The 12,155-nt window shown below is 43.7% G+C and overlaps 2 protein-coding genes across 4 annotated transcripts; both read right to left on the reverse strand.

Moving 5' to 3' along the window:
* Window positions 1-51: 51 nt before the first annotated feature.
* On the reverse strand, window positions 52-6,815 carry sqstm1 (sequestosome 1). 3 transcript variants are annotated; one of them, XM_088990984.1, is made up of 8 exons: window positions 6,510-6,815; window positions 6,311-6,406; window positions 4,066-4,316; window positions 3,896-3,980; window positions 3,264-3,320; window positions 3,080-3,192; window positions 1,455-1,671; window positions 52-302 (listed from the first exon to the last, which is right to left on the reverse strand). In XM_088990984.1, exons 1-8 carry the CDS (start codon window positions 6,676-6,678, stop codon window positions 139-141), a joined length of 1,152 nt encoding a protein of 383 aa, XP_088847110.1. In that variant the 5' UTR covers window positions 6,679-6,815; the 3' UTR covers window positions 52-138. The 3 variants fall into 3 exon arrangements, with proteins under 3 accessions (XP_088847110.1, XP_088847109.1, XP_088847111.1); XM_088990983.1 differs by having other exon boundaries at window positions 3,264-3,323; window positions 6,510-6,814; XM_088990985.1 differs by lacking the exon at window positions 3,264-3,320.
* A 139-nt stretch (window positions 6,816-6,954) lies between these two features.
* Window positions 6,955-10,357, reverse strand: LOC148902442 (sequestosome-1-like). Its single transcript, XM_088990993.1, has 3 exons — window positions 10,066-10,357; window positions 9,867-9,962; window positions 6,955-7,272 (listed from the first exon to the last, which is right to left on the reverse strand). Exons 1-3 carry the CDS (start codon window positions 10,232-10,234, stop codon window positions 7,265-7,267), a joined length of 273 nt encoding a protein of 90 aa, XP_088847119.1. The 5' UTR covers window positions 10,235-10,357; the 3' UTR covers window positions 6,955-7,264.
* Window positions 10,358-12,155: the final 1,798 nt, after the last annotated feature.

Here is a 12,155-nt window from a genome sequence, read left to right on the forward strand (position 1 = left end):
ATCACTAATTTGCAACTGTTGTGTTAACTCGTTCAAAGAAAACCAAAATGATTCAAGCTGAGCAAAGCCTTTTTATTGAGTATCGGCGTCGTGGCGGACTGATCGCGCCATTGCCGATGAGCCAAGCACCGGCCGGCATCAGCGCGGGCGAGGGTGGGGCTTCTTGGCGTACTGGATGGCGTCCAGGGCGGCGCCGATGTCAAAATCTTTGGCTTGCAAGAGGCGGGTCAACCAGCCGCCCTCGTCGGTGAAGCCCATGGACAACATGTGACTCAGAGACTCGACCAAGCGGGGGTCCGCCTCTGGGGGAGGGAGGTGCAGCGTGTTAGCTCAGCCGGCGTACATTTAATAATAATAATCCATTTCATTTATAAGCGCCTTTCAAAACTCTCAAGGTCACTTTACAGTCACAGGATAAGTTTCTCTGTGGGTGAGCAGCGGCAGCCACACGCGCCAGCTTTCACTCAACCAGGAATAACTCAAGATAGAAAGCTAACTAGCTAATAAACAGCTAATAGCTAGCTATGTTAGCACTTTTTTACAGCTTCAGCTGTTGCTAGCTCGCTATTATCTGTCTATTAGCTAGCCAGCTTTCTACCTATTTGAGTTATTCAGGGTTGAGCAAAAGCCGACGCATGTGGCTGCCGCTGCTCACCCACAGAAAAACTTATGCTGTGACTAAAGTGACCTTAAGAGTTTTGAAAGGTGCTTATAAATGAAATTGATTATGATTATTAAAATGGACAAAAGACAAATGATTGTGAAAGAGAAAAAAAAATGCCAGAGGTCTGACAAGCGCTTTATCGGCACCCAAGCATGAAAAAAAACCTAGCAAATTCGGGAATGCGTGCCTTTCAAAACTCTCAAGGTCACTTTACAGGCACAGGATAAGTTTTTCTGTGGGTGAGCAGCGGCAGCCGCACGCGCCAGCTTTCACTCAACCCGGAATAACTCAGATAGAAAGCTAGCTAGCTAATAGACAGCTAATAGCTAGCTACCAACAGCTGAAGCTGTAACAAAGCGCTAACATGGACAAAAGGCAAATGCTGCCCCGTCGTGGAAGAGGGAAAAAAATTGCCAGAGGTCTGACCAGCGCTTTATTGGCACCCAGGCAAGGAAAAAAAACAAATTCGGGAATGGCGCTCTACGTCATATTTTTATAATAATAATAAAACATTTAATTTCTAAGCGCCTTTCAAAACTCTCCAGGACACTTTTGTGAGCAGCGGCAGCCATTCGAGCCAGCGTTCACTCTATCCAGAAGCAACCATCTGAGTTGCATTTCACCAATGGAAATCAATTCAGGCACTATATGCATACATCTTGAACATTTGTACAAATAATAAAACAATATGCATATACAAAATAAACACAAACATAAATCCAATTCAGAATTTTTGAATAAAAAAAGCTGCAGGATATTCACTTAGCGGGGCGATTAGGCGAGACGTTACCCGGAGGAAGGTGGGGGTACAGAGCTGCTGTCATCAAGCCAGAAGGAGACTTTGGCAACTCGGCGGGAGTGTCGAAGTTCTGGCCTCCCTTCACCTTCTGGTCCCCGTCCAGACCCGGGGACCCATCCTGCAGCGACGATTGCCGTTCGCCACTGGACGGGTCCACCTCCTTGCAGGTGACGTGGGTCCAATCTTCCTCCAAGTCGGCGGCGGAAGCCTGGCATCGACAAAATCATAATAATACATTTGATTTCTAAGCTCCTTTCAAAACTCTCAAGGTCACTACAGCCACAGGATGAGTTTTTCTGCAGGTGAGCAGCGGCAGTCACACACGTCAGAGTTAACTCAATCCGGAAGCTAGTTAGCTAATAGCTCGTTAATAGCGAACTATCTAGATAGCTAGCTAGACAGATAGCGAATAGATAGCTAGTGAATAATAATAATACATTTGATTTCTAAGCACCTTTCAAAACTCACAAGGTCACTTTACAGTCACAGGATGAGTTTTTCTGCAGGTGAGCAGCGGCAGCCACACCCGCCAGCATTCACTCAACCCAGAAGTAACTCAAATAGATAGAAGCGAGCTAGCTAGCAAATAGATAGCTAATACAAAAGAGTGATGGTATCGTCATGCCACTTTTGGGCTGCACAGTTTAATGAAAACCAAATCCCAATATAGTGGTTGGGAAGTCGGGAATGATGAATGACCATCAAGCCACATGCAAAATCATGATTGATGCCCCTGGGGGATTAGCATGAAGCAAGCAGGCCATGTTATCCTTCTTTCAACATCACGACTGCCGCAGTCTCGACCCCCGTAAAAAAAAAAAAAAAAAACATTCAAACCCTCCCCAAAGCGAAAACATTCATCATCAGTATGGTCCATTATGTTGCCATGACGATTAGCTGTGTATCAATAACAATAACAAAGAGGCAATAGAGCTGAAACCGCAATGGGGCTTTCATCTTGATATTCACTTCAAAATACAGGCAACATCCGACTTACGACCGGGTTCTGTTCCGTCAAAAGGGTCGTAAGTCGAAATACATTCAAAATGGCCAATGCGAGGTTTACACGACAGGATAGAATACGATGTCAATCTGTTATTGTTGTTTATATAAAGAACGTTTTCTATTGAATATTATTATATACCAAATTGCTTACATTTCAATTATAAATCTTATAACTTTTAATGTCATTTTTAGCATTTTATATTTCGTATTATCGATTTTTATTACTGTGTCGTTCTGGTGACCCAAATACGCATGGCTTCCCATGCATGCGCACTGTTGAAAAATCGCTCGCCCTGCTAACTAGCTATTAGCTAGCTAGCTAGCTTTCTACCTATTTGAGTTACTTCCGGGTTGAGTGAACGCTGGCGCATGTGGCTGCCGCTACTCACTCCCAGGAAAACTGATCCTGTGACTGTAAAGTGACCGTGAGAGTTTTGAAAGGCACTTATAAGTGAAATTTATTACAGTGATATACCTTGGCTTACAAACTTAATTGGTTCCCAGACAGAGTGTGTAAGGCAAAAAGTGTGTATCCCAAAAATTAATTTCCCATAGGAAACCATTAAAATGAGAATAATCCGTCCACCACAAAAAAGGTGAGCCTGACTGACCTTTGTGGGCTTAGCGTCGCCCTCAGCTCCGCTAACCTCCACCTCTCCTTGATCCTGGCTGGTCACCTTGGTCTTTTGGCCCTGGTGCTCCACGTCGATGTCAACGTCGATGCCTGTGTGTGACGCCGAAGGGAAAAAAAACGTCACTCCCGTCACGACGGCTGTCCTGCAACAAGTCGCTCACCTAGCGGGCTCAGCATGGCCGCCACGCCCTCACCGATGTCCTTCAGGAAAGTGAGGCCTGCTTTGAGGTCAGAAAGTCACTGGTCAGCTCAGGCGACACACCGGAAGGATGAACGCATGAACAACGGAGGCACTTTTTTTTTTTTTTTTTTTCCATTACTACACTACCTCACTTTACATATGACACTACCTCATTTTACATACGTCACTACCTCATTTTACATACGACACTACCTCACTTTACATACGACACTACCTCACTTTACATACGACACTACCTCACTTTACATACGTCACCACCTCACTTTACATACGACACTAACTCACGTTACATACGGGACTACCTCACTTTACATACGTCACAACCTCACTTTACACACGTCACTCACTACCTCACTTTACATACGTCACTAACTCACTTTACATACGTCACTAACTCACTTTACATACGACACTACCTCATTTTACATTCAGAAATTAAATGTATTGTCTGTTGTCAATTGTCTGTCTTTTTTTAGCCACATTATAAGTGCCTTGCACGCTGGGTCCGAGAGGACATTAATTTCACCTGTGCTGTATGTCCTGCATATTAGCATATTTGACAATAAAGCTGACTCTGACTTTGACACTGACCAGCGGGGGGGGCACCTCTGGGACACTTCTGGCTCCTGCTGCACTGGCGCATCTTCTTCATCAGTTTTGCCCGCGGGAACAGTGCCTGAAAAAAAAAACAGTGTGCAGGGCATAGGAGCTGAAGCACCAGCACGAGACGTCTACAATGTCGTGCATTGTCGTGCAATGACCTGCAGGGGGTGCCAGATTGGTAGCAGGGGGTGCTCTGTGTGCTTCCCTTGGACCTGGCAAGCGGAGCAAAGGTCGTAGTCGGGACAAACGCTGCATTTGAAGCGTACGCCGGCAACCGGACCCTCGCAACCGTCGCACGTCACGTTGGGGTGCACGCCGCCACCGTGGGGTGGAGGAGGGGCGCCCGCCGTAGCAAACACATTCGGGGGGAAGGCCTGAATCGGGAAGTCGCGACGGTGCTCTTTCTTCTCTGGAAACACAAACATGCAGGGAAACATTTACAGAAGGGGCATCAAAGTTACTTCCAGGTAGAGACAACGCTGACGCAAATGGCTGCCGCTCCTCACGTGCACACAAAAAATTACGCGACTGTAAAGTGTCATTGAAAAATAAAATGTATTATTATTAAAGTCATTTTTTTCCATGGGCCACATGGTTTCCACTCGGGGCCGTTATGAATTTGGGGAAGCCATTTGAATCTCCTTCACATATTACATACAGAACGCAAACAAACAAATGAACTACTTTTCAAATCAGAAGTCAAGAATAATGACTTATTGTCATAATAATCTCTCATCTCATCTCATTTTCCGTACTGCTTATTCCTCATTAGGGTCGCGGGGGTTGCTGGAGCCTATCTCAGCTGTCTTCGGGCACGAGGCGGGGGACACCCTGAATTGGTTGCCAGCCAATCGCAGGGCACACAAAGACATACAACAGTCACTCTCACACTCACACCTAGGGACAATTTGGAGTGGTCAATCTGCCTGCCATGCATGTTTTTGGAGTGTGGGAGGAAACCGGAGGACCCGGAGAAAACCCACGCGGGTCCGGGGAGAACATGCAAACTCCACACAGGGAGGCCGGACCGGGATGCGAACCGGCGACCTCTGCACTGTGAAGCCGGTGTGCTAACCACTCGACTACCGGGCCGCCCTGTCATAATAATAATAATAATAATAATAATAATACATTGAATTTCTAAGCGCCTTTCAAAACTCTCAAGGTCACTTTACCATCACAGGATAAGTTTTTCTTTGTGGATGAGCAGCGGCAGCCACACGCGCCAGCTTTCACTCAACCCGGAAGTAACTAAAATAGACAGAAAGCTAGCTATTTAGCAAATAGATAGCCAGCTATCGAGCTAATACCTAAAAGATAGATAGCTAGATAGCCAACAGATAGCCAGCTAGATAGCTGAAGCCGGCGTGCGGTGGCTGCCCCTCCTCAAACTCCAAATGACAAATATGACCCAGCAATTAAAGGACAACCGACACCTTCGGACAAGTTGCGTCCATAATTTGTAAAATCACTTCAAATGACTTCTACTGAGCGCATTTTACAAAGATTCCAACCGCATGTAGCTACATTTTACGTTTTAAAACTTGCGCTGAATATTAAGGAAGTCTTGTTTTCGAGTTGATGACGATCCCCTACGTGACGTAACGGAGGGAACGGCTGTGACTGAGAAAGCGACACACAATGCATTTTGGGTACTTTGTTTGATCTGAAAACATCGTGTTGATCCGTGTTGGTGGCGAAATTAGAAGGAAAACTACATAAATAACGCGATGGTGAATCATTGTGTGTCGCAGCCAATTGCGGTAACATAAAAAGGAGTAAGTTAACACAAATTCCCAGCGGACAAATCAGCCCATTTCCAACGGAGCTTGTGCGCCATCTTGTGCATTTTCTGGCCGCTACATTAGAGTCCAGACGGCTCGAATTGATACGGAAGGACTTCTTTAATCGATTGTAAACATTTATGCTTTCCTCTTCAGAACTATTTGAATCATATTCATAACTGGACGAGTAACAAGAAAGCATCTTCTCCGAATCTGAACTCTCTAAAGCCATTGTTTTGATTCTGGAGCAAGGCAATGTGTGACCGATAGTGACATCACAAACAAGGGGGCGGGACTTCTGAATCTGCCCAGATCCGAGCTCATTTTTGTGGCAGTTTTGGGACACTAAGTCATTTTTATTGGTGTTTTGCATTTGACAAAATATCAGCCTGTGTGTTTTAGATGCTATAAAACGTTTGTCTGATGTCAGTTAGAAAACAAAAAAATGTGTTGGTTGTTCTTTAAGAAAGTACAGAAAGATTTGTATATTTCGATATTTTGCATTACAAAAACATCCATATTCCGACTCTGGGTTTTTTTTTTTAACCGGTCTAAGGTCAATGCGGTTGACGGTTAGGCGCTTTGGAACGGTCATGTGACCAGTTTTTTTATTGGTTACCTTTGATGAAAACGCGGAAGACGTCATCTTTCATGCATGCCACGCCCAAGGCCATCTCGTCATCCGAGGAGAAGGCCACCAGGTCTCCTTCGCAGTCTGGTAAAAAAGCAAAACAGTGGCCAACAATCAAAGTTTAAGGGGCGAGGCCCGAAGTAACGAATAAAAACGACATTAACAAATCAAGCGCGTGCTGTCCGACCTTTGTAGTACATGTTGAAAGCGGTCTTCTTGAGCCCGGAGAATATCTGACAAGTTTTGTCGCATAGATGTTCGAAGCTTCCTATCGCGTCTTGCTCCACCAGGAAGCGGCGAATCTCTCGAACAGACTCCTCTTTACCCAGCAGGTAAGCCTTCACCGTCACCGACATTTTCGCCGCTGCTTGAATTCTTTATTGAAGTTCTGTCAAAGCTTGCGCGTCTTGCGTTCGTCGTCGAAGGATTGACTCGGGCACTTTGTGACGCAGCTTTTAAATACAGTCGCTCCACTTGTCTTGGCCACTTCCGGGAGAAGCTTCTAGTCAATGTTTACGTGGTGGCGGATAGGCTTAGCTCTCAAGAACCGCCCACACGAACCAATCAAATAGGCGGAAGATGACGAAGCCATTTCCAATCCGGGGATTCCCCGCGCCTCATGTGACCCACGCCCAAAAGCACTTGTCATGCCGACGTCAACAACGCTGTTTAGTACCTTTATTTACTGACTCATCCTACTTACTGCAACCATTTAAAAAAAAATATAAACATGTACAGTACGTACTTCAATCTTTACGAAGTTTTATTCAAAAATCTTTCTTTCATGATACGTCCGTGTAAGCTCTCAGTCGTACAGGAGTGCTCCATCGATGAGAAGGTTTCTTCAGCCGTCAGATGCAGATGTATTTCTCTTAAGGCGTCGGGGGGTTTCGCTTCTCATCCACGATGCTCTGTTCTGAACATGGGCAGGCCATTGAATGTTTAATCTCCTTCACATATTACATACAGAACGCACAACAAACAAATGAATAACTAGTTTTCAAATCTGAAGTCAAGAATAATGACTTGTAATAACAATACATTTAATTTATAAGCGATTTTCAAAACTCTCAAGGTCACTTTACAGTCACAGGATAAGTTTTTCTTTGTGGATGAGCAGCGGCAGTCACACGCGCCAGCGTTCAATCAACCCGGAAATAACTCAAATAGACAGAAAGCTAGCTATTTAGCTAATAGATAGCCAGCGAATAGCTATGGGATAGCTAGCTAGATAGCCAATAAATAGCCAGCTAAATAGCTAATAGACAGCTAATAGATAGCCAGCCGGATAGCTAGAAAGCTAGCCAGCCAGCGAGATAGAAAAACAAAATACATCAGCTGCTGGAAAGGCACTCTTGCGGCACAGTCTTGAATTCAAAAGAACAAAAAAAACTCAATAACAAATACGTAATATGACAAAACAAAGATTCTCTTTGTTACATGAAGCAGTTCCAGATGAAAGAGATAATCAAAGCGTCTTTCCATCAGTGGATAAGGGACATCAAGGTGGAATGTGCACATCGACTACATATATATATATATATATATATATATATATATATATATATATATATATATATATATATATATATATATATATATATATATATATATATATATATATATATATATATATATATATATATATATATAGATAAATATAAATATAAATATAAATATAAATATAAATATAAATATAAATATAAATAAAAGATAGCTGATAGATAGCTAGCGAGGCAGCTTGAGGGCTAATATATAGGTAGATAGATCGCTAGCCAGCCAGCTAGATAGCTAATAGATAGCCAGATAGGCAGCTAATAGAGAGCTAATAGCGAGTCAGCTACCCAGCTTGTGGTTGGTATGGGACAATTTGAAATTTTGGATCGGACTTTAGCAAGCATCATAGCACTTGACATGCTTGACTTGCAGTTGTATTAAATTCATCCTGTCTACTTGATATCAAATTTTCAACAGATTCTTTTCTTAGTGTTTTTTAGGTGTTCAATTACCTGACATGTTTCGGCCACAGGACACTCTGACGAAGGCGGAAGTATACGCTGAAACATGTCAGGTAATTGAACACCTAAAAAACACTAAGAAAAGAATCTGTTGAAAATTATGCTTGATTTGTGTTCACAGCCTGAATAAAATGAGGTGGTGGGCCAGATTTGGCCCCTGGGCCTTGACTTTGACACCTGTGATTTATAGAAATAGCGTTTAATATTTCAATGTGTCGAGCAAAACATAACTTTTCAAAGTCAATTTAACCATTTACCAGAACGCTTTATCCTCATTAGGATCGCGGGGGGTGCTGGAGCCTATCCCAGCCATCTTTGGGCACTGGCGGGGGACACCCTGAATTGATTGCCAGCCAATCGCAGGGCACACAAAGACAAACAACCATACGCTCTCACACTCAAACAGCCTGCCAGGGTTTTTTTTTTTTAATATAGGAGGAAACCGGAGGACCTGGAGAAAATCCATGCGGGCCTGGGTAGAACATGCAAACTCCACACAGTCTTGAACTCACGCGTTCTGCACTCTGAAGCCAGCGTGCAGTGGCTGCCCCTCCTCAAAGTCCAAATGACAAATATGACCCAGCACTTAAAAGGACAACCGACACCTCTGAACAAGTTGTGTCCATAATGTGTAAAATCACTTCAAATGACTTCGACTGAGCGTATTTTACAAAGATTCCACGGCATATAGCTAGATTTTACCTTTTAAGACTTGCGCTGAATATTCAGGAAGTCGTGTTTTCGAGTTGATGATGATGCCCTAAGTGACGTCACGGAGGCAACGCCCCTGACCGAGAAAGGGACACACAATGCATTTTGGGTACTTTGTTTGGTCTGAAAACATCGTGTTGATCCGTTTTGATGGCGAAATTAGAAGGAAAACTACATAAACAACGCGATGGTGATTCGTTGTGTCCCAGCCAATTGCGGTAACACGCATTAAGAAGGTATAAGTTGACACAAATTTCCAGCAGACAGAATACGGTCCTTCCGTCTACAGAAGGATTACAGAAGGACTCTGTAATCGATTGCAAACATTTATGCTTTCCTCTTCAGAACTATTTGAATCATATTCATAACTGGATGAGTAACAAGAAAGCATCTTCTCAGAATCTGAATTCTCTGAAGCCATTGTGTTGATTATGGAGCAAGGCAGTGTGTGACCAATAGTGACGTCACGAACAAGGGGGCGGGACTTTCTGAATCTGCTCAGTTCCGAGCTCATTTTGTGGCAGTTTTGGGACACTTTAAGTCATTTTTATTGGTGTTATGCCTTTGACAAAAAATATCAGCCTGCATGTTTTGGGTATTTTAGATGCTATTAAACATTTTTATGATGTCAGTAAGGAAACAAAAAAAATGGTGTCGGTTGTCCTTTAAGAAAGTAAAGTATTTCCATATTTTGCGTTACAAAAACATCCATATTCCGACTTTTTTTCTAACCGGTCTAAGTCCAATGCGGTTGACGGCTTGGTGCTTTGGAACGGTCATGTGACCACTTTTTTTATTTTATTTTTATTGACTACCTTTGATGAAAAGGTGGAAGACATCATCTTTCATGCAGGCCACGCCCATGGTGAACTCTTCAGTCGAGGAGAAGGCCACCAGGTCTCCTTCATAGTCTGGTCAAAAAGCAAAACAGTGGCCAACAAACAAAATATGAGAGGCGAGGCCCGAAGTAACAAATAAAAACGATCTCAACAAATCAAGCGTGTGCTGTCCGACCTTTGTAGTACATGTTGAAAGCGGTCTTCTTGAGCCCGGGGAATATCTCACGAGTTTTGTAAAATAGATGTTTGTAGTGGTTGAACCCGGTGTGGTCCACCAGGAAGCGGCGAATCTCTCGAACCGACTCCTTTTCACCCACCAGGTAAGCCTTCACCGTCAACCACATTTTGGCCGCTGCTAGAATTCTTTATTGAAGTTCCGTCAAAGCTTGCGCGTCTTGCGTTCGTCGTCGAAGGATTGACTCGGGTACTTTGTGACGCAGCTTCTAAATTCAGTCGCTCCACTTGTCTCGGCCACTCAACCAATCAAATAGGCGGAAGACGATGACACAACAACAATTTGGATTTTTTTTCATTTGAGTCCACTGCACTTTTCATGTTCGCTGTCCAGTACCTTTATTTACTGAGTCATCCTACTCACGCAATCATTTTTTAAAAATATGTAAACATGTACAGTACGTACGAAGTTTTGTTCAAAAATCTTTCTTTCATGATACGTCCGTGTAAGCTCTCAGTCGTACATGTGTGCTGCACTCATGTACGACCGAGTGCTGAGAGACGTATCATGAAAGAAAGATTGATTCTCATCGATGGAGCACCGATGAGAAGGTTACTTCAACCGTCACCTGTCAAAGTCAAAATCAGCTTTATTGTCAAATATGCTAATATGCATGACATACAGCATAGATGAAATTACTGTCCTCTCGGACCCAGCGTGCCCACTTATAATGCACTTATAAAGCACTTATAATGACTTTAACAAACATAATAAACATGTACATGAGAGACTGATCTTTACAGGCTGGCGAGACAGAGAGACAAAGATGGTAAGGATCTGCAGCAGGTTCGGGTGATTAAGGATAGAGATGGCAATATATGCCAGGTGCCAGCAGTGTGATGGCAAGATGGAAAGAGTACTTTGAAGAATTGATGAATGAGGAAAATGAGAAGGAGCAAAGAGTAGAAGACGTGACTGTTGTGGACCAAGACGTAGCAAACATTAGCAAGGATGAAGTGAGGAGGGCGCTGAAGAGGATGAAGGGGGGAAAGGCACTCGGGCCTGATGATTTACCAATCGAGGTATGTAAATGTCTTGGAGAGGTGGCGGTGGTGTTCCTGACTGGGTTATTCAACAAGATCTTAGATGGTGAACAGATGCCTGAAGAATGGAGACAAAGTGTACTCGTGCCCATTTTTAAGAACAAAGATGTGCAGAGTTGTATTAACTACAGAGGAATAAAGTTGATGAGCCGTACAATGAAACTCTGGGAAAGAGTAGTTGAAGCTAGACTAAGAGCAGAAGTGAACATTTGTGAGCAGCAGTATGGCTTCATGCCAAAAAGAGAGTACGACAGATGCAGTGTTTGCTTTAAGAATGCTGATAGAGAAGTACAGAGAAGGTCAGAAGGAATTGCATTGTGTCTTTGTAGATCTGGAGAAAGCGTATGACAGGGTGCCCAGAGAAGAGCTGTGGCATTGCATGAGGAAGTCTGGAGTGACAGAAAAGTATATCAGAGCGGTGCAAGACATGTATCATGACTGTAAGACAGTTGTGAGGTGTGCTGTCGGTGTGACTGAGGAATTCAAGGTTGAGGTGGGACTCCACCAGGGGTCAGCTCTGAGCCCCTTCTTGTTTGCTATGGTGATGGACAGGCTGACAGACGATGTTAGACAAGAATCTCCTTGTATGATGACATTGTGATCTGTAGCGAAACGGGGAATGGGTGGCGGAGAAAATAGAGATGTGGAGATATGCCCTGGAAAGGAGAGGAATGAAGATCAGTCGCAGCAAGACTGAATATATGTGTGTGAATGAGAGGGATCCAAGTGCAAGAGTGATGATACAGGGAGAAGAGATAAAGAAGGTGGAGGATTTTAAGTACTTGGGGTCAACTGTCCAGAGCAATGGAGAGTGTGGAAAAGATGTGAAGAAGCGTGTCCAGGCAGGCTGGAGCGGCTGGAGAAAAATGTCAGGTGTGATGTGTGATAGAAGGGTTTCAGCTAGGATGAAGGGAAAAGTGTATAAAACAGTGGTGAGACCAGCCATGATGTTTGGACTGGAGACAGTGCCACTGACCAAAATATAGG

Source organism: Hippocampus bargibanti, linkage group LG02 (assembly GCF_051943395.1).
Source record: "Hippocampus bargibanti isolate YZ-2025 linkage group LG02, ASM5194339v1, whole genome shotgun sequence".
Classification (NCBI taxonomy): domain Eukaryota; kingdom Metazoa; phylum Chordata; class Actinopteri; order Syngnathiformes; family Syngnathidae; genus Hippocampus; species Hippocampus bargibanti.

Coding starts and splice junctions, on each gene's coding strand:
- sqstm1 (XM_088990983.1), bottom strand. CDS start 6,678: ATGTCGGTGACGGTGAAGGCTTACCTGCTGGGTAAAGAGGAGTCTGTT. Junction 4,317..6,310: donor CTTCCGCGTTTTCATCAAAG/GTAACCAATAAA, acceptor TTGTGTTTCCAG/AGAAGAAAGAGCACCGTCGC. Junction 3,193..3,263: donor GGCCATGCTGAGCCCGCTAG/GTGAGCGACTTG, acceptor CGTCACACACAG/GCATCGACGTTGACATCGAC.
- LOC148902442 (XM_088990993.1), bottom strand. CDS start 10,234: ATGTGGTTGACGGTGAAGGCTTACCTGGTGGGTGAAAAGGAGTCGGTT. Junction 9,963..10,065: donor TTTCAACATGTACTACAAAG/GTCGGACAGCAC, acceptor CTTTTTGACCAG/ACTATGAAGGAGACCTGGTG.